A 24,956-nucleotide genomic window follows, 5' to 3' on the forward strand; every position below is an offset into this window, starting at 1 on the left:
AGGAATTTAGGACTTGTCACAAACCAAATATACTAAACCACAGAAAATTATTTCTGTAGACCATTTGCTAACAATTTTTTTCAATGTCCATGTCCTTCAGTATCAGGCAGCGTAAATGGTTTCCTAGTGCTGAAACAGTCACAACATTGTGTGCTATTATTTCAGATTTTCCAAGAGGATGCAAGTAAAAGTGCAATAAGTGATATATACAGAGGGACAGCTCTATTTATATCGTCTTTCTACCCGCCTGGAATAGTAACTAATGAGGAATATAGTAACAATAAAAGCAACAAATATGAAAGCTATAAAGGCTAATAATGATTTTCTGGTTCGGAAAAAGTGACATTCGGGACATGAGACAATCTCTTCAGGGCATAGTATCTCAGGAGCTTCAGGTCTAGGAAAACCATTATTGTCAATTATTTCTCTGTAATGTTTCATAGAAGGCTTTGGTTCATACTGATTTGCAGCATAACTGTAGAGACCATATTTAGGAGCAGTCTTGTCATTAAAAGAATAGACAAAATATCCTTGTAAGTTAACATTATCCAAGGTGTAAGCTGAAAAACAAAACAAAGTGTTGAAGAGAGGAATAAAAGTCATTTTGACATTCAAGAGCAGTGTAATATGCCAGTAACTAGAGTAAGGGCAAGGAGATGTCAAATGCAGATCTACACTTCTCTTCCCAAAGATAAAGTAGTACATACATCCACACAGTGCTTGTCATAAAAAGTAAGAGTTTTCCAAACATTCCCAGGTAGTTTGATCTGTGTGTACCATATAATTTATTCCTTTTGCATACAAAGCAATGAAGGTATGACTGTTTAATGATCAGCATGCAGCCTATTCTGTGATGGCTTTCTCTTCTAGCACGTAAAACAGCATAAGTTTTGGTTTTCTGCACACTGTGTGCTTTCTTTATGTTTCTCTGATTGCTCTTTATCCCTTGCAGAGAATCCCCTCAGAGGGAAGACTGAGGAAGGAGGACAACAGGCTACACTTCTGACTAGCAAATGTGCACTGACATCAGGAAAAGATACGTGCCAATGCTGAGGTCATATACTGGAACACCATCAGCACAGTGGAAAGGTCGTGCAGATCACAGGCTTCTCTGGATATTGGCCTGAGTTTCTGATCCAAGATGATCTGTGTTACTCTTTACCGAGAACATGTTCATAATCCATACTGTTAACCTGGCTACAGGAAGAACTTCAGCAGCAGTAACGCTATCCTTGAACCATCAGTCTTGCTTGACAAAACCAACCAGTCTACAGTAATAAAGGCAAACTGTAATATTTTATCCCTCCAAATCACTATTTTGCACAAATTAAAGCAACATCTAGCATATATACATATGACTGGAAAGTAACAACTGCTGCATATTCATACTCCCTGTGAAAATAATACTTTCTGCAGACATGCGCAAGGTACTTAGCACCTCTAACCACCTTTTTATCTGTGAAACGAGGTAATATTTACCTTCCCTGTTACAGAGCTGCTACCAGGGATAATTAGTTTGTGTTTGTAAAACGGCATGTGGATCTAATGGTGTTGCATAAATGGTTACTGCTGCTGTTTGTTTTCCATTGGCAAAGATGTACTTAAATACTGTACAAAACGCTTAAAAATATATCCTCATTCCAAAGGGTCCTGAACTGTATTCTGGAATCATTTATCTGCATAAACCCATTGGCTCCCCTGCAACAATGCAGGTGAGCCATGCCCAGATATTACATGCCCAGATGCTCCCATGTGCAGTCCCAGAAACTAGCTGGAGGAAAAAGGCAGAGTACAAAATTTAAGACGTGTGTACCAAAACCTCCTCACATTTCCCTCCAATGTGGTAAGGACAGAAGTTAACTCATGTGGGTTAGTACACAGGTCTTGCAGGAAAAGCGTAAGTTTTGGAGAAATCTCCATCCGTCATGATGTCAAGGTTAAGAGCTTGTTCCATGTGTAAAGACGGGATAGACAAAAGCACAACACCAATACGAGAGAAGAAAAGAGAGTGAAAAAAGATGGTATTACTGTGTGAGTAAACCCTGAGGAGAAGGGTGTGATGTCAAATACAGAACAGTGAACTTTCAGGCAAGTATTGTGGCTGTTTAGCAGAGATATATTCACTAATACTAAGACCGGATCTATGCAAAAGAGAAGTTCTTTTAGAAACAGGGGGACATATAGATTTTTTGGCTATTTGGAATTGGGAGAAAAGCTCAGATTCATATACACTTTGGAAACAGAAGTGCTAAGGACTCAAACAGCCTAAAGTGGTGGAGAGGAAAGAAAGCACTACAAAAAGACCACACTGAAACCGCAGGCCTAACTATACCCAAGACATGTTTTTAACTCTACAGATCCAGAAAGCATGCACCCAGAGCTTCAAAACGCCAGAGGAAGAACTCCTGGGCCTTACTGATTTTCAGTAATTCCTGAAAGAGGTGGAAATTACAGAGAAGTTAAAGCCGATACTTAAAAGAATGGACAGGAAAGGATGGACAGGATGACCTAGGAAATTATGGAACTGTCAGCCATACTTTACTCCCTAGTAAAACAGTGGAATATAAGGCTTGATAAATAATAATTACGGTAGACATTTATGCTTAATGCCAATCGGTTTAGCTTTATGGAAAATAAATCTTGTCAAACTAACTTGACATCTTTTTTATGAGATCAGTAGATCAATAAAAATAATGATGTTTGATGTAATATACTTAGAACTTCATAAGGCAGTTTACTAGGTATTATAAGGCATTTGGATCAGGAAAATAGAATGTTATCTTATGAGGTCAAGGCAGGCCCATAATAAAAAGCTTTCAACCGGTCTCAATTAAACCTGATAGGTCTAGTAATGTAACTGCAGAAGAGGAAACATCACAGGAAGAGTTTTCTACTGTGGTCATGTAGAAATTGTCTCTCAGCTCTAAGATATTTCATGACTTCAAATATTTCACAGACCTGAAACAAAAGTAGAACTTTTTCTCACAAAGTCTGCAAATAACACGAAGATCAGGGACACAGTGTAGCTAGTGCAGCATGCTTGGTACAAGCAAACAACTCATAGCTGATATGACCAAATGTAAGGATGTCAAGGGACAAGAAGTCCATGTGTCTGTTCAGAGGAGTTCTGCACTGAGAGCAGGGATCTTCACAAGAGCTTCGAATCACAGCAGATAATCACATAGTGTGTGACCAATCTTCTGGTCAACAGGGCCAAAGGGCTAACAGGCTGCTTCAATGTATGAAACAGGAGTAAAAAGCTAAGAGATTTTATATACCTTGGACATAATTATGACTGTTATAAGAACAGCGTGTCCAGGTCTGAGATTTACATCTTTCTTGAAGAATGATGGCAAACTGGAAAAGAGTTCAGTAATCAAAACGTTCAAAATCATGTTTAAAACAAGGGGCACAAAGAGCTTTATCTGCATTATCTATCAAAGAGTAGACTGAGAGGCGGCTTGTTTTCTGTCTGTGAATATGTAGGCAATAAATGGAAACACATAACAAAATATAATGGCTTAACAGCTGAAGCTAAAAAAATTAATGCTAGAAGTAAGATTTATATATATCTATATACATGTATACATATAAACTGTAGCTACTCAGCCACTGCAACAGCTTACAGAGAGATTCTTCATCAGGAAGTTTCTCATTCAGGACTGGGGCTTTTCTAAAAATTCTGTGTCTATGTCTCAGGATGACTCAAAATGCCCCCTTTCTGCCTTATAATTTATGAATCTTTAAGACAGAAAGAAAGACTGGTTTGAGTTCTGAATAGCAGGAAAGAGTCCAGGAAATGGCATAATGCAGTAGATAGCTGAACTATTATGAACAGCCAAAATCACTATTGGATAAGATATAGAGATAGCTGAGGAACAGAACTCATACCCAGCCTCTGGGCATATAAGTGGAAAACAACACAGCTAAACAACAGTAGAAGTGCAGTAAGAAGAAAATATGACTAAATGTATGTGGAGTTATTCACATAACATCTATTTAAATATCTTGAATCAACATAAAAAGTTCTTCTAACACTTTATGCAGAGTATGTGCAAAATCTGTCTCCCTGATGCTTAATATCATCAATTGATCATAAGACAAATGAAAAAATACATGTTAGGCTATGACAACATTTAATTTTTAGAGTACTATGGGTAAAATTTCTTTTTTCCTTTAAGTAAAGTATACTGTTATCACACAGTACACACTAATACTGGGATTTGTGGCATATAAACCATCTACAGTTCCTTACCTTTTAAAGCTTCATTGATATAACTCTTTATGTAATATACTCTGAGTTTATCATACACTATATTCTGGTCATCATCAATTCCATTTGCCATAATATATATTGGGACATCGCCATACTTCGATTTCACCCACTTGAGCAATTTACGCAATCCCCAGGGCACCACTGCAACTCGTCCAGGAGAGTGCAGCCATGTGATATCATTGATCATTTGAACTTCCAGATAGTGATCATATTTTAGTGCATCTTCTTTCTCCCAGCCCACAAGAGTAGTTGTGTAATGACTTAAGGCAAAAAAATCAAATGAGCCTTGGATTAACTTCTTTTCTTCTTCTGAGAAATAAGGCAAGTGAAAATTATACAGATCAACACTGTTTCTTTGGTGAAGCCACCCTCTCATCATGTGTGGGTAATCACCATTCCCAAAGATGGGCTCTGCAAGCCAGCCAATGTCAAATTCTAAAATTCTGTCAGCAACTTCTTGGTCATTTTTTGAAAAGGGACAAGCCGGTTCTACCCAGTCAGCTTGCAGAGCTATAGAAATTTTCCCTTTCTGAGATCTTCTGAATTCTTTGTCATAAAGATGCCACGCTTTTGCATGGGCTTTCAACAGATTGTGTCCTGCAGTGTATGTCAAGTTCTTCACAGAGGGTTCGTTCATTGTGATCCAAAATTTCACATGGTCCCCAAGATTTGTGAAACAGAGTTTGGCATATTCAACAAAGGCCTGAACAGTTTCTGGGTTTTCCCAAGCTCCGTATTTGGCAAGTGAAACTGGAAGCTCTTGATTCTCAGCCATAGGTTGCCACAATGCAACAACAGGAGTTATGTTAACTCTGAGAAGTTCACTAACAAAACACTGATAATAATGTACAAGTGTGTGGTTGATTAGAGAAAGGTTACCTAAAGGAAGAATTAAAGACCATTTTAGTGAAAAATGGAAATGTGTAACATGCATTTCCTGCAGAAGAGAGATCTGGAGCCTGATAGTAGCAAAGTCAACACAGTGTCGTTTGCGTTTGGAGGTAAAAACTCCGTTTACTTTAATAAGCTGCTTCGTCTGGTGAACATCCCACACATAAACATTAGGGTCAAGAAACTGAGAGGGTGTTGTGTCTACCTAGAAGGAACAAGAAACATGACAGACAAAAGTCATTAGTTCTAGATGTGTAGGAACTTCATAACCATCAGGCACAATCTACTGAAAGAACCTCACAAGTGAGAACGCTGCATTTAGCACCTGTCACATCTCTGATTTGATAACATATCTGACTCATAAGAATGAATTAGTGTTCTGTTAACATGTGATATCAGAAAAGTACCGGATATATACATAATTTTCATCCTACTTCCCACACAAGCTTATGCCAACAGTCATGGTGTTTATATTTTCTCCAGATTGCTCCATTCTGTATGGGAAATGAGGGACTGGTCAAGGGACAAGGCACTAAACCTGCAAGAGATCTCCAGAGAAGCAACTGTCATTAAAGATTTTGAACATTTTGAAAATGTTCTTCTTTCAAGTTTAAGAAGCTCCACTGAAAGTCCCACAGAGAGCCTGCTTGTTGTAAATTACCCAGTGACTTCTTTTTCAAGACCACTCCCTGAATGCAGTAATAGAAATAATAAATGCAACATCATTTCTGTGTTCAGTTTTCTTTTTCATAACTATGATGAAAGATGAGTAATGCTCTGCACTTGATTTTTAGCATGAACTCAGATGATGACTAAAATTCTTGCTTCTTACTAAAGTTCTTCTTTATTTAACTCATACTGAACTATTTTCCAAATTATTTTAGCAGGCTATGATCTCTGAAACAAATTTTTTCTCTAACTTCTGAGTAATACCACTATAAGTCACTGCAACAATAAATACATTTCTCTTTAGGGCTAAAGTCTGCATCTGAAGCCCCAGAGGCTTTGGATGTAGGAAGCATCTGTATGACCTACAAGACAGAATAAAAGATGAGCTTCTCAGGGTTCCTTAGAATTACTCTTTTACTTTTTAATGAATATCAAAAGCATACTAAGGAAAAATGAGAAAAAATGAGTTAGTTAAAATAACACACACCATAAAATTTCCTTCTCATTCATAGTCTAATATAATTTTTACAAAAAAGATCCAAACTACAAGGTGCTCATCCTATACATGTGCCTATTTATCTTTTGCTGTTGTTGTTGTTGAAGGTCCCCATTAGTTTGAATCTCCTTATCTTGCCCTCCGTTTGAAAAGCAGGTGTCAGCCTACAACCAGTGTTCAACTTGTAGCTGAGGCTCTGCGGGTCTGCATAGAGAAGCTGCTGAAAATCAGTTGCTGTTTTCTCTGGAGAGGTCAGTGCTGTGCTTATAGAAGAAAGTAATAAAAAACAGCATGTCTGAGGGAAATTGCTTTTCTGAAGAATCGTCCCTTACAGATTACCAAAGCATACATTTCCACTAATACTGTGGGAATGCTGTCAAAAGAGTTTTTCCACCATGATGCATCTACAAACCATGCTATCTAAGCTTTACAGCACAAGATGTTTGAACGGTCTTTGAAATTAAAATATTCAGTTTTAAAGGTTTTGGGGGTGGGAGGGATTTCTTAACTGTCTTGAGCTGACTGACTCAGTAACTTTACAGCAGTAACTTTACAGCAGATTCTAAAAGCAGTAATTTCATTTCCAATCTCTAATTCATCTGGGAGATTGAAGGAAAAACAACTTGAATTTTCTTGGAAATCAATATACCCAGTAAGGAAGCTATAGTATTTTTCAGCAGAACAAAGTAAGATCTTACTTTCGGAATAAGAAAAAAACAAACAAACAAAAAAAGCCCTCTATGCTCTAGCCTTAAGAAATATTCTGCCTTTGTGGAAAATCTAAATTAAAAATTCTGTTCTTTGACTCAGTCTCAAAGCTGAATTTTACTGCACAGCTTTACTGTGGTTAAAGAAGCCCTATAAACGAAAACAGCATCTGAGAATTACAGAGCCAAACTGTTAAAGAGACCATAACTAATCTACAATTTCTACACATGCTATGAAGTCTTAAAATTTGAAAGGCTGTCCTGACATTTCAGATTTAATTGAAATAAAAAGACTGAGAGTTGTGAACTGGATCCATGCTAAGTGCTATCCAGGGATGCTGCAGCCCCAGAAGCAGATATGATGCTACACAAAGTGGCAAGGAAGGAATACAGAAATGTCATCTAACTCTAAGATGTAGAAACATGTCCACTGGAAATATTAAGAACTTCGAGTATCAAGAAGTTTCCTAAACCATATAATATCGTAACAGTAAGATATGTTGCCATTAAAATTATGGACATGAATAAGCAATAATATTTTCTATGTCATATCTTAGGACCTTTAGACATACTGCTTTAGGTCTAATCAAGTTCCATTTGAAAAGGACTGACTTTCAATGACTGCTCACATAATAAATGTTCAAGGAAGATGAACATCAGACCCATACCTTTAAATTTCTGTATGTTTTTTCTTGAATGTTTTTTATCATCGCTGAATCTGACTGGTTCTCACTGGTAACACACAAATGTCTAGCGGAGACTGAAAGAAACAGTCTTCGACCCGAAAGTCTTGTACCCATCTCCTTGCAGCACTCTGGTAATATATCACTTACCAGCAAGGCCCCCTAGTTCAGCAAAATCATCATTATGATCTTGTGCAACGATTTGGTTGGAGAGTCCGTCAGCTTTCCGCCAAACTTACCTGGATGTAGTTGTCAACAACTCCCCAAGCAAAGCCACAGGGAAAGACCCCTTCTATGGGCTGGTTTTCAGGCAAAGGTGGGAAGCCATTTTTCTCTATCAGCTTTTGATAGAACAAGACGGAAGATTTTGGCATCAGCTTCTTGTCATGGCTTTGAAAATCAACATAAAACAGTCCACGTCGAATGCTGTACCCTCTGTGCCACTCAAAGCCATCCAGGAGGGACCAGACTGTGTATCCAAACACATTAACTCCATCGTACCGGATGGCTGAGGAAAGAACAGAAATGAACTCATCCCAGCGGTCATTCTTTCGATGCAGATTACCCCGTATCAGCAATGACCTCAGCGTTCGTGCGCAAGAGCAACGTGCTAGTTTAGGTGAGTATCTCGGACCTGTCTCACAGCCCATGCAGGGAAGGCATTTCAGCTGCCCTCAGGGAGCTCCGGCGCAAGCTCCTGGGGCACGGGCGCATTGCGCAAGGGAGCAGAGGCATCTGGCTGGGTTTTCAACTAGAAAGAGAAGCAGTACGGCAGGGGTTCGGGAAGTGCTGCTAATTAGGCCTTGCCACTCCCCAGCCTCAGAGCAGAGCGTGCTACAGTCAAGACAGTTCGCAGCACCCGAGTTCATAACCCTGCACCGCGCTGCATGCAGCTGAGCAGACACTTCAGCTCGCTCACAGACAGCTCAAGTGTCCCTAATGTAGCACTACTGTGTACACCAAGTTACACCCCTTTTTCTCCTTCCCCTCTGCTACAAACATATTGCTAAAACCCAATAAAACCTTTGTGTTTTTATGGATTTTTTACTAGCACAGGTTTTCAGTAGAAGTGATAATGCAGGAAGACTTTCTTTATGTGAAGATTTTGTCTCTTTACACCTCTTATACCATAGTATTTTTCTGGCTTAAATATTTAAGGGTTTCTAAAAATTTGTATGTATTCTAGATCCACTGTTTGGCTTTTATGGATCACTATACCCGTTGTCAGTTAAAATCAGGGTCTACTGGCATCTACTAGTATTGCCAGCATTACACTTATACTTTGAGCTTTACAAATGATACTCAGTTTTAGCTGTATTAAACACTGAGATTCTGCAAAATGTTCCTGGGCAAAGTTCAGTTTCAATAAAGCACAAAGGAGTGTGCTTATTTAAATTACATAATTAGACCCACCCTAATTCAGCAATGCATTTAAGTACATTCTTAAACGTTCTTTTGAACTTGAGTTTGGCTCAGTAGCCAGAACAGTTTATCTTTATTACTCACTATCTTCTGTAAATGCAAACTGGGTACTGACTGAACAGAATATTTTCCAGCCTAGTAACACTGAAAGCATATTTCAGGCAACCAGAATATCAAGATCCTCATTTCCTTTTTGTATTAATGCACCTCATTACAATCAGTTATGAAGGACCAAATGAATTCTTGACTGCAACTCTGTTTGAAACAATTAAATTAACTATGGTTATATAAGCAATGAATCTGGCACAGTCTCTTTCACAGGTCATGAGAAGACATCTAAGGAAATAGAATATTTCTCCTTCTACAGACATCATTCCTTTGCATAGGGCAAATATTGGCATTTTTCTAATCTGCACATGCTCTTTATGAGGCGAGAGCTGGGCCTCTTCAGCCTGGGAAAGAGAAGCCTGAGGGGGAATCTTATCAATGTGTACAAGTACCTGAAGGGAGGGTGTCAAGGGGACGGGGACAAACTCTTTTTGGTTGTCCCGTGTGACAGGACAGGAGGCAATGGGCAGAAACTGAAGCACAGGAAGTTCCGCCTGACCATGAGGGGGAATTTCTTCCCTGGGAGAGTGACGGAGCACTGGCACAGGTTGCCCAGAGAGGTTGTGGAGTCTCCTTCTCTGGAGATATTTACGGTCCCCCCTGGATGCAACCCTGTCTAACATGCTCTAGGTGACCCTGCTGAGCAGGGAGGTTGGACTAGATGATCTCCAGAGGTCCCTTCCAACCTTACTGATTCTATGATTCTATGATACTAGCAGAGTGAAAGCCAGTACAGGTCCACTTTTTTAAGTCTAGCTACAGTAAGAATTTCTCTTTGAACAACATCTCATTCCCTCTGTAAGTCACCACAGAGCACACCCACATTTTGATCACCTCATAAAAATTCTCAAAATCTTCTTTAAAAATGTATTAACTAATGTCACCCATGAAAGAAGCAACCTGAAAAAATTCTGGATGTTTCATAGACTAAAACATGGTAACCGATAAGAATTGCACATTACTGAAAAGCCACAAGGAGAATGGCAACCTTTTTTTTGTCTATCTCTCCTCATCTTTTTTTGTGTCTATCAGAAACTCTCCTTGCCCATACTGCCTATTGGAAATAATTCCTGACCTCAGTGATATCCCCCAGTATGCCTGGACGGGTGCTACTACACAGGCAAGAACGGTACCAGAACTGTGTTAACAACTAAACAACACTAACCACCTCTTACCAACATTTAAGTTCATGCTCTTTTTATCCCTATAATATAAATATAGACCCTGGGAACCCTGACACACCCATAACTACCAAAGTTAGATTCTTAAAACCCTCCCCTCAGCTGCTGCCTGATCCTGGAGGTGCATAAAGCCCACAGCACCTGTTTCAATGTGGAAGCTGCCCAAGAGTCTATGTTTTGCCTGTGGGCATACCCAAGAATAGCTCAGTCTTGACCTGTTAAAGGCCTAGCTGTTCATATTCTGCTTAAGACTCTCTGAATTCAGACCTGCTAACTTCCAGGATAATTAGCTAACCACTAAGCTAGTCAAAACTACAGTATAGAGGAACTCTCATGCCCTACTGTTCAACATATATCACTTTACAAGAAATAATCAATTTTTTTGGAGCATCAGAGACAGAGCAGGGAAGTGAATACAAACCTAGAGTAAGTGCTTAGACAACCACCCAAGTGAAAAGACATCTTCAATCAATCTTCAGCTCTAATTAATATTTAAGCACTTTATATTACAGTTTTATTCAACCCTCCAAGGCATTTAAAAACAGATCAATAATAGAAGCAGTGAAAAAGTTTGAAAGTGAACAGAGGTCCTTTCCCACAGCCAAGAAAATGATGCATAGGGCTTTCCTACAGCATGCAGTGCAAGAGTGCATGCATCCACATCAGCATTTTAATTGAAATCAGGAGTGCACTCCTGAAGCAAATCTCTTGATTGCCCCTGCTTATCCTACCTCAGTTCTCACCACAGAGAGGTCTCAGAAGGCATGTCCTGGCTTGCTTTGGGGTAAAATTAAACCAGAAGCATGCCTCAGGAATGCACAGTTGATGGGGCTTCTGCAACAGGATAACTAGTTCTAGGCCTGAGTGAACCCCTACTTATGAACACACATAGTGTGGACACCAGGCCCTCAAAAACAGTTTATACTCCATAAGCTTGCTCCTATAGGGCTGCACCTAGCTGCTAATGTAGACATAGTGATATGCATCAGTATTGTCTGAACTGCTGCATATGCACAATGTATCAGGCAAAGCTATTAGCCAGATCTTGGAAGCAGCAAAATCACATCTGTGTAGCCTTTGGTCTAAATTAATTATCCAGGATTCTCAAGGCAATAGCTCTGATGCCATTTGACTGCTCCACGATTGCTGGAGTGAATTTGGTGGGAACTAGTTCAGTAGTCTCTGCATTGTAGTGCAGAACTAGTGCACATGATAGACATGTCCTAAGTCTCTGGGAGAGGAATTTCCCTTTGGCCTTTTCTGTTGTCTAAATTACACTGTTCACTGCCAACACGATGCCTTTATGGGTTTCTTTCTAAATTAAGATTCCCCAGGTACTGCACAGAGAACGTTGATACTTATAGGATATTGCACATTCTAATCAGAAAAGTTGGGTGCAATAATTTTCACCATGGTAATACCAAAGTCCCTACCATAGATCCAGTCCTCAGTCTTTGGGAGTTTTCTTTCTTTTTCTGTAAAAAGTCTAGCCAGGTGCTGGCACTCATGAATTAATATAACGACTAGACTACTGATGTTGTTGTTAATGTTGTTATTATTTACTGAACTGTGCATTAAAATGGAAGAAAATCTACAAAATTGTTTCCAGCCAGCTGTGATTAGAAGACAGATCCATGTGTGTCCAACAATTTACAAATTGAGTAGAAATACGAGTAACAGGAGCATGACCTTTCGTAGCTTTTCATTTGACTTCATGCTAACCAGTAATACTGTACATATAATTAGTAACTGTTTTGTATTCCATGCCTCCCATTTTGGATGCAATGATTCACACATGTATTCACTTTTTAATTTATTTGTAATGATAAAGTTTCTGGAATAGCAGACACAAATATGGGAGTTCTTCATATTTTTATGAGTGCTGAGAAGAAAATGGAAGTCATTTTTGCTATTACCATATTTGTAAATGGCAATGTAAACCCAAATGCTATCAGGCCAGAACAAACAGCTAAAATAAAAATGTTTTTAAAACAGGAACAGCAAACTGTAGACATGGAAATCAATTACTAAATTGCAAATTAAGAAATTAAAGGCAATATAGGTGGAAATGGGGAATAATCACACCAACAATTTTTTGATGACTATTAAGATTGAAATAATTTTTTTTGTCACAGGAAATGTGAAAATAGAAAATATATGTCATAAAAGGTAGTGTATTTGAAAAGGTAAGTGGTCAACTGCTTAAACAATTCATATTACATAATCTCACATCCTTGGTTTGCCTCAGATTGGTGTAAATTCAGGTCATTGTGACTGATGTTAACAGTTGTACTAATGTAAAATTTTTTCAAGGGCAGAAATGAGATGCAGAATGAAAAAGGTTCCAGTTTTTCATTTTAAAATGCATTATTTCAGCCTTATGCTGTATTCAGAGGAATTCCTATCAGGTAGTATTTACCTTTCAACATACATACTCTTACTTTTCATATATATACATTCAAGTACCTAAGATATAGAAAGCAACTATTAATAAATATCACAGTAAATTTCCTAATGTCCACAGAGGTCTACACAGATCACACCAATTTTGCACTTCCCCCCACTAAAGACAGTAGTTATGTGTGCTCCTGTTCAAAGACAGCAGCATCAAGCACACAAAATGCTATCTACAGATATTAAAGGTCCTCAAGAGCTGAGAAGAACAAACCCAAGAAAGTGATGTTCTCATTTCACAAGGGCCTAGATGAATATTAAATACCAGAATTAATTCTCAGACTCGTTCATTAATGAGCCTCAGTAGGCTATTTTGCATAATGATTCTGTCAGGCAGATATTAACACAACCTCAATCCTACCTTTTAAAGTTTCCATAATGAACTTTTTGAGATAATAAATGTATTTCGCATCATCTCTCTTGGTGCTACCAGAAACAAACCAGCTGTTTTCCACAATGAATATTTTGGGGTTGTTATATTCACTGCTTATCCAGTAAAGAAGCTGTCTTAGGCTTATTGATTCCAACTGCTGGAATTTCATGTGAGAGTCCAAGAGCTGGAAACTCAGGGTTGCTCCAAAGGAAAGAGCAAAAAAGTCAGCTGTTCCCTTGATGTACTTCTTCTCAGCTTCACTGAATTCAGGCAGCAGAGATGAGAGGTTACTCCTCATGCTCTCTGGATAGTCACCATCAATAAATATGGGCTTAGCAAACCAGCCAAGCACAAAATCAAGGGATTTTTGACACTCTTTTATATTTTTTTCAGTCATATTTTGAGGTTTTATCCAGTGGGAGCTAAGGGCAATGGACACTTTTCCTCTCTGAGTTGGACGAAAATGATCATTGTAGAGATGCCAGACTTTAGCATGGGCCTGTTGAAAAGAAAGACTGTAATTAATGCACCTGAAATTCAGTTTGAAGTAACATAATTAGTCTCAAGCACCAATGAAGTCCTGTGTCACACAATGATCACATAAACTTTGCATTCGAGGGCCCAGCCTTCCTCATTTATCAGCAGCTTACAATGGCTAAATTAACTTTTCTTCAATACCATATTAGTGAAAGAAGAGAAATCTCCAGTTGTTTGGTGAAAACAGCATCTCCAATTTTCTAAGAGATACTCCAAGCACCGAACACATATCTGACTGTTAGTTAGACATCTCTGTTAGCATTAATTATGAGTTAGGACATATTTCAAGTACATACAAAAATTAAAATGCAATTAATAAAACATATTTCAAACTATTTTCCCTACAGGAATATCACTTTATTTGTACATTCACAGATACATATGGGAAAAAGTTCTATTCTTACTATCCACTCTGACCTCTCAAGCAATGCAGGACAAAGAAAAACCTTGAATTTGCTCTTATCTGAACCACAACACACTGTACATGAAAAACTACCAATCTAGATTAAAAAAAGTCTAGTGGAAAATAATTTTTCATAGCTCTTGAAAAGTTACTCTGATAATTGAATTTAATTTGTTTTATTAAATTTGCTGTTTATCTTTAGCATCAGCTTTCAATCACTTCATTCTTGATATAACTTTACCTGTTACCTTTTTACCAAATTTCTCTTTCTTGTGATTTTACAGAGTGGGTTGAAACAGTCTCTTGACGTTCTCTTTTAAAAGCTAAACAGATTAAGTTCCTGGAGCCTTTCATTATCTTCAGGCATAGTTTCAAGCGCTCTACCCATTCTCATTCCTCTCCTCTGATTCTCTTCCAATTTGTCATCATCTTTTTAAAACTGCAGAAGCAGAGCTGGACATAATATGCTGGTAGTAGTCTTTCCAGCAGTAAAAACAGAGAGAATTAATACAGTATTTCTGCTTATGTGGCCATAGCATTACATTGTGAGCATATGTTCATCTAAACTACAACAACATCTCTTGAGCCTTTCACCACCTAAAACACATATTCTTTCTTTGCACCTAACTTATCACAGAATCTCAATTGTTCTATGAATCAACATCCCTGTATACATCAGTAGAAACTGTAATGCTTTTTCCTAGGATATTGATAAAAACATAAAAAAATGTAAGATCTGCTCATAAGAACAAAACATTAAAATAAACAAAACCTGCTAACTATTCTCAGTTTACAACTGCATTTTGAAACTTCTAAGTTAGTGTTAGTTCATATAATGCTGTGATAACATGAACCTCCATGCAGGCCGTACAAATTCACAGGAGTGCTAGATACACAACAGAGTATGAATCAAAATGTTGTAGTCATTTTTTAGCCCTCCCTCGGATATAAGCCATGTAGAAGGCCCTATACCTCCACTCTATGCAGTTAGTATGCTGATGAATTTTATCATTAATGTATTGATAACTGCTGATCACAGTTTACTTTTCATATAGATATCTTTCAAACTTTCAACTGTGATGACTTCCAGTTGCCGGTATTATTCGAACATTAAACAATTAGCTTATTAATCATTTTTGACAAAGACACTGTTAATTACCCAAGAAAAATCACAAATTCTATCATTCTACTGTTCTTGTAGAATTTTAATTCTCACTGCTGGGAGAAAAGCAATTGGAAGTCAAGGACAACTAAAGGTAAGATCAGTAATCAAGACTCAGTTCAATTGCACCCATAGAGAAACGTGCTGCCTTTGAATCATCACAGGGCATATAAAACATCTGTAGATCTGACAGCTATGATGCAGGCTTTAAAGCAGACTTGACCCATGTCCTTTTGGAGTGGTCACTGAGACCCAAAGAGAACAATTTTGGAAATGTTAAATGACAGTATACACCACTGAGTGCACATCTGAACCAACTCTTCAATTACAAACTTTATCATACATGCCTTCAGTTGTAATTCAGCAATAACTCAAATTAAGAGAGATGCAGCCCTACCATCTGTCTATATTAATACAATGGATTTTGATGCTCGTGAAAAACTAAATATAGTAACCACTTTAAAGTCTCATGACAAAAATGGTATCTGACTCACGGGAACATAATTTTACTTTATGGGAAGATCCATTCTGATGAGAAAAGAACAAAAGACATTAAACACCATGACCAACACTCTATACTCCCAATACTTTAACCATGTTTTTTTTAAGTACCATCAGGAAATAAATGTGTCACCACTTGCAATTGTAAGGGAAGTTTGGAGATACATTATTGATAGTACAATTTCAAAGGATTATCCTTGGTACCCAATCTTAACTTCTCACACAGTACCTACATCTCTCACTTTCTTTCTGGCTATGTCACCAGTGTAAACAAAGATGTGATGGCACAGGTAGCTTACCCATTGTAACTGCTTTTATCTAAAGTAGCAGTTTATTTAAAGTTTATTTTGGCCTGCCTCATTGACCTTACCTTAGCAATGACACTTGGATTAATGCTACAACAGAAATGTCTACACATGCTGCAAGCAACCTATCATTTGGCTTTGCAGGTATGTCTTAGAACCATCTTAACCTCTCTCAGAAAATGCCTACATTTTCCCTCATAAAGGCACCATATATTCTTCCTCTGTTTGACCTGATTCATCTCCAGATTTCCTGCCTCAAATGTTAAGATACCACCACGCCAGCTCCCAGACACACAACTTCTTCATCTCTCTGTCATCTGCACTTGCAAGGACACTGCCCACTTATAAGAGCCCCCCTATGATTATGAAGAACTTGCCCCATAACTTATGGCCCTATCCAATTCTTCCCTACCAATGCAGAGAAATCTTCCAGTATTTCAGTATCTTTGATTCCACCATGAAGCATAATCCCATAGGTTAGTCCTTTCTCTGAAGGTATTGAGGTGCTGGTTACTCCTTCATAGGAATACAAATATATGAAGTGTAACAATATGGGACTACCTCAAACCACTTTGCTTTCTAAACTGGACAGCTTGTCTGCCTCTACAGAAAATGAGTGCTGATGAGAACACTAGTTTCTAAGGTATGCAGGATGAGTTACTCTTTGGGTAAGTCCATCTCTCCCCACTGATGGACAGAACCTATCATTTAGTTTAGACCAGACATATGATCTATAGTCACCTAAAAGCAGGTGAGAAGAAGTCCACCTTAAATCGCTGTCTCTACAGTTCATGAAGTAAAGTGGAACGGTACCACGTTCATGATAATAAACCAGCTAAACCCAAAAAAGAGTGTTAAAGTTCCCAGGCTCTGTGGATTTAGATTAACGAAGTAGTTCAAGGAGATAGAAGAAGCCAGTGACAGAGCAGAGAGTCTCTATGGATATCTGGGACAGCTGTTTAAAACAGCTGCCTAAATACAGGTGTCTTATGCTGTTTTAAGCCCTTCAGAGTATTCCCTTCTCCAGCTACAGTTTCAGAGAAGTGTGAGTCTTTCATAAATCCTAAACTACATCTGCCAGCCCCACAGAGATCATTTGACTTGACTGGAAAGACCTTACTAAAAAAGGCTGGTTACAAACTGGCTCTTGGAAGAGTCACGTAGTCACCAGTCTGTTATGACAAGAATTAACTGCTAAAACCTTGATGTTGGTTTCTAGGTCTCTAAATTTGGGCAGTCTTGTCATTACTACTTGCTTTCAGACAGTAGCCATATTCGTAGGCACCAAACACTTGACTAACACCTTTTTCTGGAATATTGCCCTACATTTCTGAATCTGCTGAGGCTTGAGCTAACTTGTTACTGGGAAGGCCTCCAATCAGGATGTGGGCTCCCCGTGCTAACCAGTGCGTATTCTTCAGGAACATACTGTCTGAAAAGCTATAAGCATAAGCTTCAGAAAGTAACTTTTAAAATGAAAATGAAAAAAGGTTCAAGATGTAGCTTGTCCTTGGCTAAACCCATCTGTATGTCTGCAGTTCACTCATGGTAAGGCCTCATTTTCAAGTTGATATGCTCTGCTTCCCCCTGCCTTCCCACTCTTTATACCTAATTAGACCACCCTCTACCTACACTGAGGCTGTGAAAATCTGGTGTGGGTCATGTTTGCCAGCCTTGCAGAGATCCCTGTGTGAGTCAAACTCATAATCCAACCTTGATGAAGTGTCAAACTTACTTCCAAGGCAGAAAAGCCAACCGCAATGCCACAGCATGGGCTGGTCCTACAAAGCCCACATTCCTGCAGTGATAGCAGAAATAATTTAGCACAGGTAACAAACTATAGTCTTGAACTGTGTAGATCTATCCTGCAACAGAGTAAGATATGACTGTGTTATTCTGTGAAGTCTGTTCGCCTGTGCTGAATTATTGTCACATTTCACGTAATGTTTCACTTTAGATCCAGAGTCAAGTAGGTTTTATCCATACAGTCTTTGAGCAAACATTTTCTTTCACAAGCAAATGACATCCTTAACATTGAATAAGCAACAGATACAGCTATTTAAAAAATGCTTAAGATTTTTCCCATATTCAAAGACTAATAAGGTAAAATCTTTATGTATAATGCACAATACATGACTGTAGATAATATGCTAGTCATTTAATAACTTCATTTTTTCTCTATAATTTTCCATAAATATCTCTTTTTCTAGTTTTCTTTTTAGAGTCAGTTAGCCAACATTACTACAGATGTTTTATACAACAGATTTGGTATTTTCCACCAATCTCAACAACCTGGGACTTGTAAGGCTTGTAAATGGTACACGGACTGTGGTGTTTCAAGTGAACATATTTCAGCCTTTAAATAGATAATATACAATTTGTTATAATTATAGCTTTAAGTATTGATCATGTACCTGAACAATAGTGTTTTGCTTAGTTGTTTTTCCTGCTGTACAGGTCACTGTAACATTTTGATGCTCCATAAACATGAACATATTTATGCCACAAAAAAAGGCAAGATGTATTATTATCCCTATTTTCAGAACTGGGAAGGAAGATTATGTGACCTGCCTAAAGAAATACAAGGAAGAAATAAAATTATCTTAAATTCTAGAGCAGTATATTAACTCCAGACAGCGCCTCTGTTTGGTACAATACTCCTCATACAAAAAAGCACCAAGGATGGCACCAAATACTTGTATAAAGACACAGTTGCTAAAGCACCATTCATTCTCATCACAGGCAATACAGATGAGCTTTGTTAGCACTAGAATAAAAAGGAGAAGATAACCTCAAAGTCTGAATTTGGAATCAAGATGCATTACAAGCACTCCAAAAATATTAATAGAAGAAATAGAAACCAAAAGATGAGAGCAGGTAAGAGCTATTTTTAAATCAGATTTTGAATTTTGTAACAGATAAATATGAAGGTCTCAGTAGCCTTGTAATTTTGTATGCTGTAACTATGTGGGAATCAAGCATAAGTGAACATTATCATAAATAAATATGCAGGGGACAGATACAAACCGACTGCAGTGCAAGAGAAGGAAACTAAAACCCCACTTGATCACAGACTGTTTCACGATGACTCCCGTAGGAAACCACTCCTTTGAAGCACACAAAGCCTAAACATTGTAACACGGGCCCTGAATTAAGCCTCTCTCAGACTCATCCTGTCTTGAAAGACCACTCGCAACAGCATATCTCTGTGGTGTGGCAGCCAGAGAGGGCAGCTAGACTGTGAAGCAATCTCCAAATCTCCAAAACTCCTGCAAGCACCTCCAAAGACTCTGTAATTACAGGCATTGACTTTCTGGGGGAATTCATCTCACCTAACCTTTTCTGATCAACACCATGGACAACTGCATCTGGGCAATTCACATCAAAGGGGGAAGTTTCTAGACCACTATTCGTCTAGGCCATATTTAACATCTAGATGAGAGTGAGATGAAAAGTACCTATTTCCCACCAGTTATCACAGCCTGGCACAACCAGCTAGATTCAGCCATTCTATCTGAACAAACAGAAGTACCAAGAGATAAGCAGACTGGGAAAACAGATAAGTCTCAAAAGATTTAATAGTCTCTGAAAATACAAAGGTCAGCAGGGAAAGGATTAAGCAGCACTTGATTTTGGGATGCAATGGGAGACAAGATAAAAATAGTTTTATTTCTGACAACAAATGCTTCTGAGACCCTTGATGTTTTTAATCATTTTCCATTACTCCTGATAGGAAAGATTAATTACAGAATTGCATAAAAATTGTTCAAGGAATGTTGTGTCCCATGTGAATATTAAAGATATGAGAGATTCTTAAACAGAGTACAATAAGAAGATAAAAGTACAGAACAGTTTGAGTGATTTAAAGCTGAGAGACAATCTTGTAGTATCGAAGGGAGCTAAATTAGTTCCAGCTAAAAGATCCAACTTTGATTGGAATTGGGACACAATACTTAGGGAATCTTTCGAGGAACACCTAGATAGAGTCATTGCTACCAACATTGTTTTTGGCTGTAAATTGGAGCTACATAAACATCCTCCATCACTAGCCATCTTCTAGAGTGTGATCTTCTGGAGGACAGGGCATGTTCAAATCCTACTGACAGGTACACAAGTACACAAAATACTGCCAAAAAATATACACGTATATGATGCAGAAAGACATGGAGAACTTGATTGTAACCCACTAAAGCAAGCACACAGAACAGTACAGGCTGTAGTAAACAACACAAACCAAGATAATAGTACCACTTTGCAAGAGCTGGTAAGCACTGGATAATTTTGCTGAACAAAGAGGATAACAAAAGCGTCATTAATCTGGAGGAACTCCTAACAGGAACAACAGTAAAGGATGTGGTAACTGAATACACTACTACCCCAAAAGTAAAAGGAACATTAATGGATTTTAAGTCTAAGACTGGATAGAGAGAAAGTAACACAGCACTGGAAACAGTAACAAAGAAGAAAAGTTAAATATAAAAAACTCAAGTCTGATAAAATAATGCTTTGTCATAGCCCATAGATTAAATGCATACTAAAAACTGGAAAATACAGAATTTTTAGTAATATTGGCAAGGAGAAGACACCCATAAGGATTCCAAAATTTTGGTCTCATCAAGATTGATATAAACTGCAGAGGGAAACCAAGCAAGTGCAGAAGGACTAGAGGAATACTTCCAGAAATCTAGAAGCTCTTGAAACACAGAACAAAGCTTCAAGAGCCAAAAACCCCAGAATTCACAATTCTTTCCTGCAGTAAGGTAGGAGGTGAAAGAAAATATGGATAATATGTTATTCTCAAAATTATATAGTGAGAAGGAAAATGACAGAAACATGTATGCTACTAATGACATGAGTCAAAAAAATGACAGACTATTTTTTGGCTATGCATAGATTCAAAAGAACCAAATAAATAAGTATTTAAAGGCTGAACATTTTCAGTACCTTCAAGGGGAGAAATTCTAGGAGTAACTAACGCCAAGTACTGCTCTATGTTTTCTGGTAGGTGCACTGAGGAAAGTCAAACACCCATCTATGCGTATTCATACCACTTGAAAATGCTCTCTGTACAGACTGCTGACTTTCCCAACTGCTGACAAGGTGTTTTTCAGGAAAAAAATAATGTGTTTCTAACAGTTTAGTGAGGATACAGACAGTATTTTGTTCTAGGGAAAAATTGTAAAAGTGCATAAAGAGAATTGGTTTGGAAAGGCTCAAGGCAGCTGGGCGGAAGCTAAACAAATAAAAAGCTCAATTATGTGTAATTAGAATAGTGTGCTAGGAATAAAAATTATCTCAATAAGAGATAAACAAAATTAAACCAAAGCCCATCATCAGTATGTGTCCCAGACAGACAAGGAAGTAACACTGGGGTATTTTGGCTTGGTGGGCCTTATCTAACTGCCTAAACCAATAATTCATCTTGCAAAGATGTTGAAGATGATGGTTCATAATTTTGGATGGGAACGATGGAATAATCATATTACACTGCCTGCACCTCTGCATTTAAAATGCCTGTAGTAGAAAGCCTGTTCACAGATGTGAATCATTAACGCAGAATCTCATCTTGGGCACACTAGTTCATTCAAAATGAATTGGCCCTAATGAAGTATGTATGCTCCTGCAGCAGTATAGGAAGATTTTGTGCACGGCAAGGAATCCTGGACATGCCATTTTCACAGGAGCATCCGATGATAATTTATTTGGCAGATCAATGTTTACACAATTGGGAAATGTATATCACCAGAACGATGAACAAAAATTATTCTGGGGGTATAATATTACTGTGCTGTCCAAAATGCCCCACAAGTTCTTAAGCCACCTAGCGACAAATTGGAAGAAGCTCTTCTCGAAGTATGGTCCCAAAACACATTAGATCATTAAAGTATTCATGCCAAAGTGCTAATAATGAGTCCTGACCTTCTGCCACAGAGGCAGTAAAAATATCCTCAAAACCACAGAGAAAAGTTCAGAACTTACCATCCACAGCTTACATGAGCAGAGAATATTTGCACAATGACCATGAATCTCTAATACTCCAATCTGGCCTGTATTAAAAGCAGACAACAAAACTTTCTGGTTAACAGCTGATTTTTGAGCAATGAATGCTGTTATACCACAAATGGGACCTGCTGTAGCAGAAATGCCAGAGTCTGACTAACAGATGTAGCAAATGCTATCTTTGCAACGCAGTTACCAGAGAAGGTTATGAAAGTTTTCCCCTATGTTTAAGGGGCAGAAGTTCTGCTTTACATACATCCCCCAAGGATTTTACCAAGCTCCAGCCGTAAGAGATGTTCATGTTATCCAAACATCAGAAAAATTACCAGAGGCTGATCAGATCCATGTCGTTTCATGAGCAGATGACGTATTAACCAACTGCCATACTCAAACATAGCTGAGAGAATTAACCAAACAAGCGCTTTCTTTGCAGATATGATTAAGCCTTTAACCAAGTTTAACCAGCCATGGGAGTGGAGATCAGAACCAAATTTGAACATTTCAACAGTGAAAGAAAAAACTGGCACAGCTATCCACATCGGGGAAGCTGTTCCAGCATGGGCACTTCAATTGCACTTTGTCACCCGTCCAGAAGCAGTAGAGGCCCTGATATCACACAAACAAGGAAAGAAAGTCACAGCATATGGTCAGTTCACACTGTGTGAAAAGGAACATATGGTGCTGCTACGGGCCCTACAGCACAGAGAACATTACCGGAGGCAGCCCAGTTACAGTTCCCACAAAACAGGGTATTTGACGTACACTGTATCAAGAAAGGTAAAAAATATCCACATTTCTGGTCTGCAGCTAGCGAGATGGACTCTGGCTTTAATGAATCTGGGAACTATTCTCAAGCTTGGACAAGTTCTGCAGTCTCCAGCAGAAGAGCCACTGACCACAGGAACAGAGCACAACTGCCACTAGCAGAGAAAAACTCAACAGACCAACCAGCTAAGATGGAAATAAACTTAGACGCAGCACAAAATGAAGGACAGGAACTGTGGTTCACAGACGGCTCAAGTTAATTCAAGCAAGGACTTCACAGTTATCAGTAAGATATCAGGATCTCAATGATCTCTGTACAATGGATGGGAAGTTGAATAATTATTTCCAGAATTTTAAACCAAGCAGTCGGATGTGACAGGAACACATCCTCAAGGCTATAGTGATCAAAAGACCCAAGAAGTCTACTGAAATGAGAAAGGAGACAAGATTACAAAGGTAGTAAAAGATTTGCAGCTGATGCTGGAAAAAGTGACAGCTGCCACAAGATCAGCAACACAGAAGAAGGCAGCTTTCATTTGGGAAATTTAGCACTGACATAACAGTGGAAGAAAGGAGTAATTACCAACCTCCACATTTTTAAGGCTAGTAAGAGAATTGTGTGAGCTCAATAGCAGAAGGAACCTACACATGAATGAGTGGTCCCCCGAGTATACTGTCTGGATCTCATACAATTTGTTCAGAAGAAAAGTTATTTTGAAGAGATTAGAACAACAGAAGGAGTAGTACAAGTGGGATACTAGCATCATCTGGAACAAGGCATTAAACAATGTGTACAGAACTGTATAATGTGTACTACAGTAAATGCTTTTACTACAAGAGTAGTAAGGTAAGTAAGGTGACATCCATGGTCACCAATATAAATTGACAGGTTCTTTATCAGTCACACAACAAAACAACAAATATTGTGTATTAGTAGTGGATCCATTCTCTATAAATAATTAGTGGCAATCCCAGTGAAGCAATATACTGCTAAAGCTACTGTGATACAGCTCTACAACATTGTGACTCACCATCAGGGAATTTTAGAAGACACTTACTCTGACCAACTCCTGTGCAAACTTTATGAAATACTAGGGATCAAAGATTTCTGCTGGGCATCCTCTGAGTTCAAGCCAGGTAGAGCAAGCTAACTGGACTCTTAAAGATGCTCTGAGAAAGCTGGTAAAATATACTGGAAGGAATAATAAACTACCCATTTTGTTATGGCCATCTGGATAGCTGCCACAGTGCACAGGTGCATCCTTAAAAGATAATTACAATCTGAGGTATAAGAACACCACAGTGGTGGTGGTTTGACTGGGAGCTACCCACTAAACAGCATCAGAAAGTATTTTTGGAGCACTGGATAGATGTGCTGGTAGAGAGCTTTTTCCATTGTGAGCTCCTTTGTGAAAAACAATGGCCATCAGGCAGCAACAGCAAAGAACTGGAAGACCTTTCTATGAAAGGGTAACTTGGAGACACTTGGTACTATACAGCTGGTACCACATCAGGAATTTTAAACTCAGACAATGCATATGTAGCCAATACCTTAGAAACTGTTGCAGATCATGGATCACAGCAGCACCAAAGGGAAGACAGTCAAAAAAAAAGGGGGGGGGGAGGATAAATATCATGAGGTAAACGACATTGTGTAATGATTGCAAAAACTTTTGGATGGGCAATGGCATGTAACAAGACCCTGATGTTTGCACATGAGGCAAAGCTGAGCATCATTAGGCAAAGTCAAAACAGAACTACTAGATCAGAGCTTTGTGTGATAACATGGGCAAATGCAGCCCAGAATGAAAGGGACTTACTTGAATGCTGACTTCTACAAAGATTCTTAAATCAAACCTTGGGTTATTCATCCCTAAATCTAGCTCAGTCACTCATGGTGCAATAAACCCAGTATACCCTGCTATAACCTTGGCTATTAAATTCAATCATTCTGAGACTAGAGCTGTTCATCAGTGATAATGGACTACAGAAGAGACAACAAGTTTCAAGAAGCCCTTTAGAG

General features: G+C 38.5%; 1 protein-coding gene across 1 annotated transcript in view; it reads right to left on the reverse strand.

Annotated features, from left to right (window-relative positions):
- Positions 1-222: 222 nt before the first annotated feature.
- KL (klotho) overlaps positions 223-24,956 on the reverse strand; it is a 52,864-nt gene continuing 28,130 nt past the window's right edge. Inside the window, exons 2-5 of the mRNA XM_062576933.1 lie at positions 13,249-13,759; positions 7,962-8,230; positions 4,256-5,372; positions 223-560 (exon numbers count right to left, since the gene is read on the reverse strand). Coding sequence (XP_062432917.1) covers positions 223-560; positions 4,256-5,372; positions 7,962-8,230; positions 13,249-13,759 — 2,235 coding nt within the window. The remainder of the gene's footprint in view (positions 561-4,255; positions 5,373-7,961; positions 8,231-13,248; positions 13,760-24,956) is intronic.

Source organism: Rhea pennata, chromosome 1 (genome assembly GCF_028389875.1).
Source record: "Rhea pennata isolate bPtePen1 chromosome 1, bPtePen1.pri, whole genome shotgun sequence".
Classification (NCBI taxonomy): Eukaryota; Metazoa; Chordata; class Aves; order Rheiformes; family Rheidae; genus Rhea; species Rhea pennata.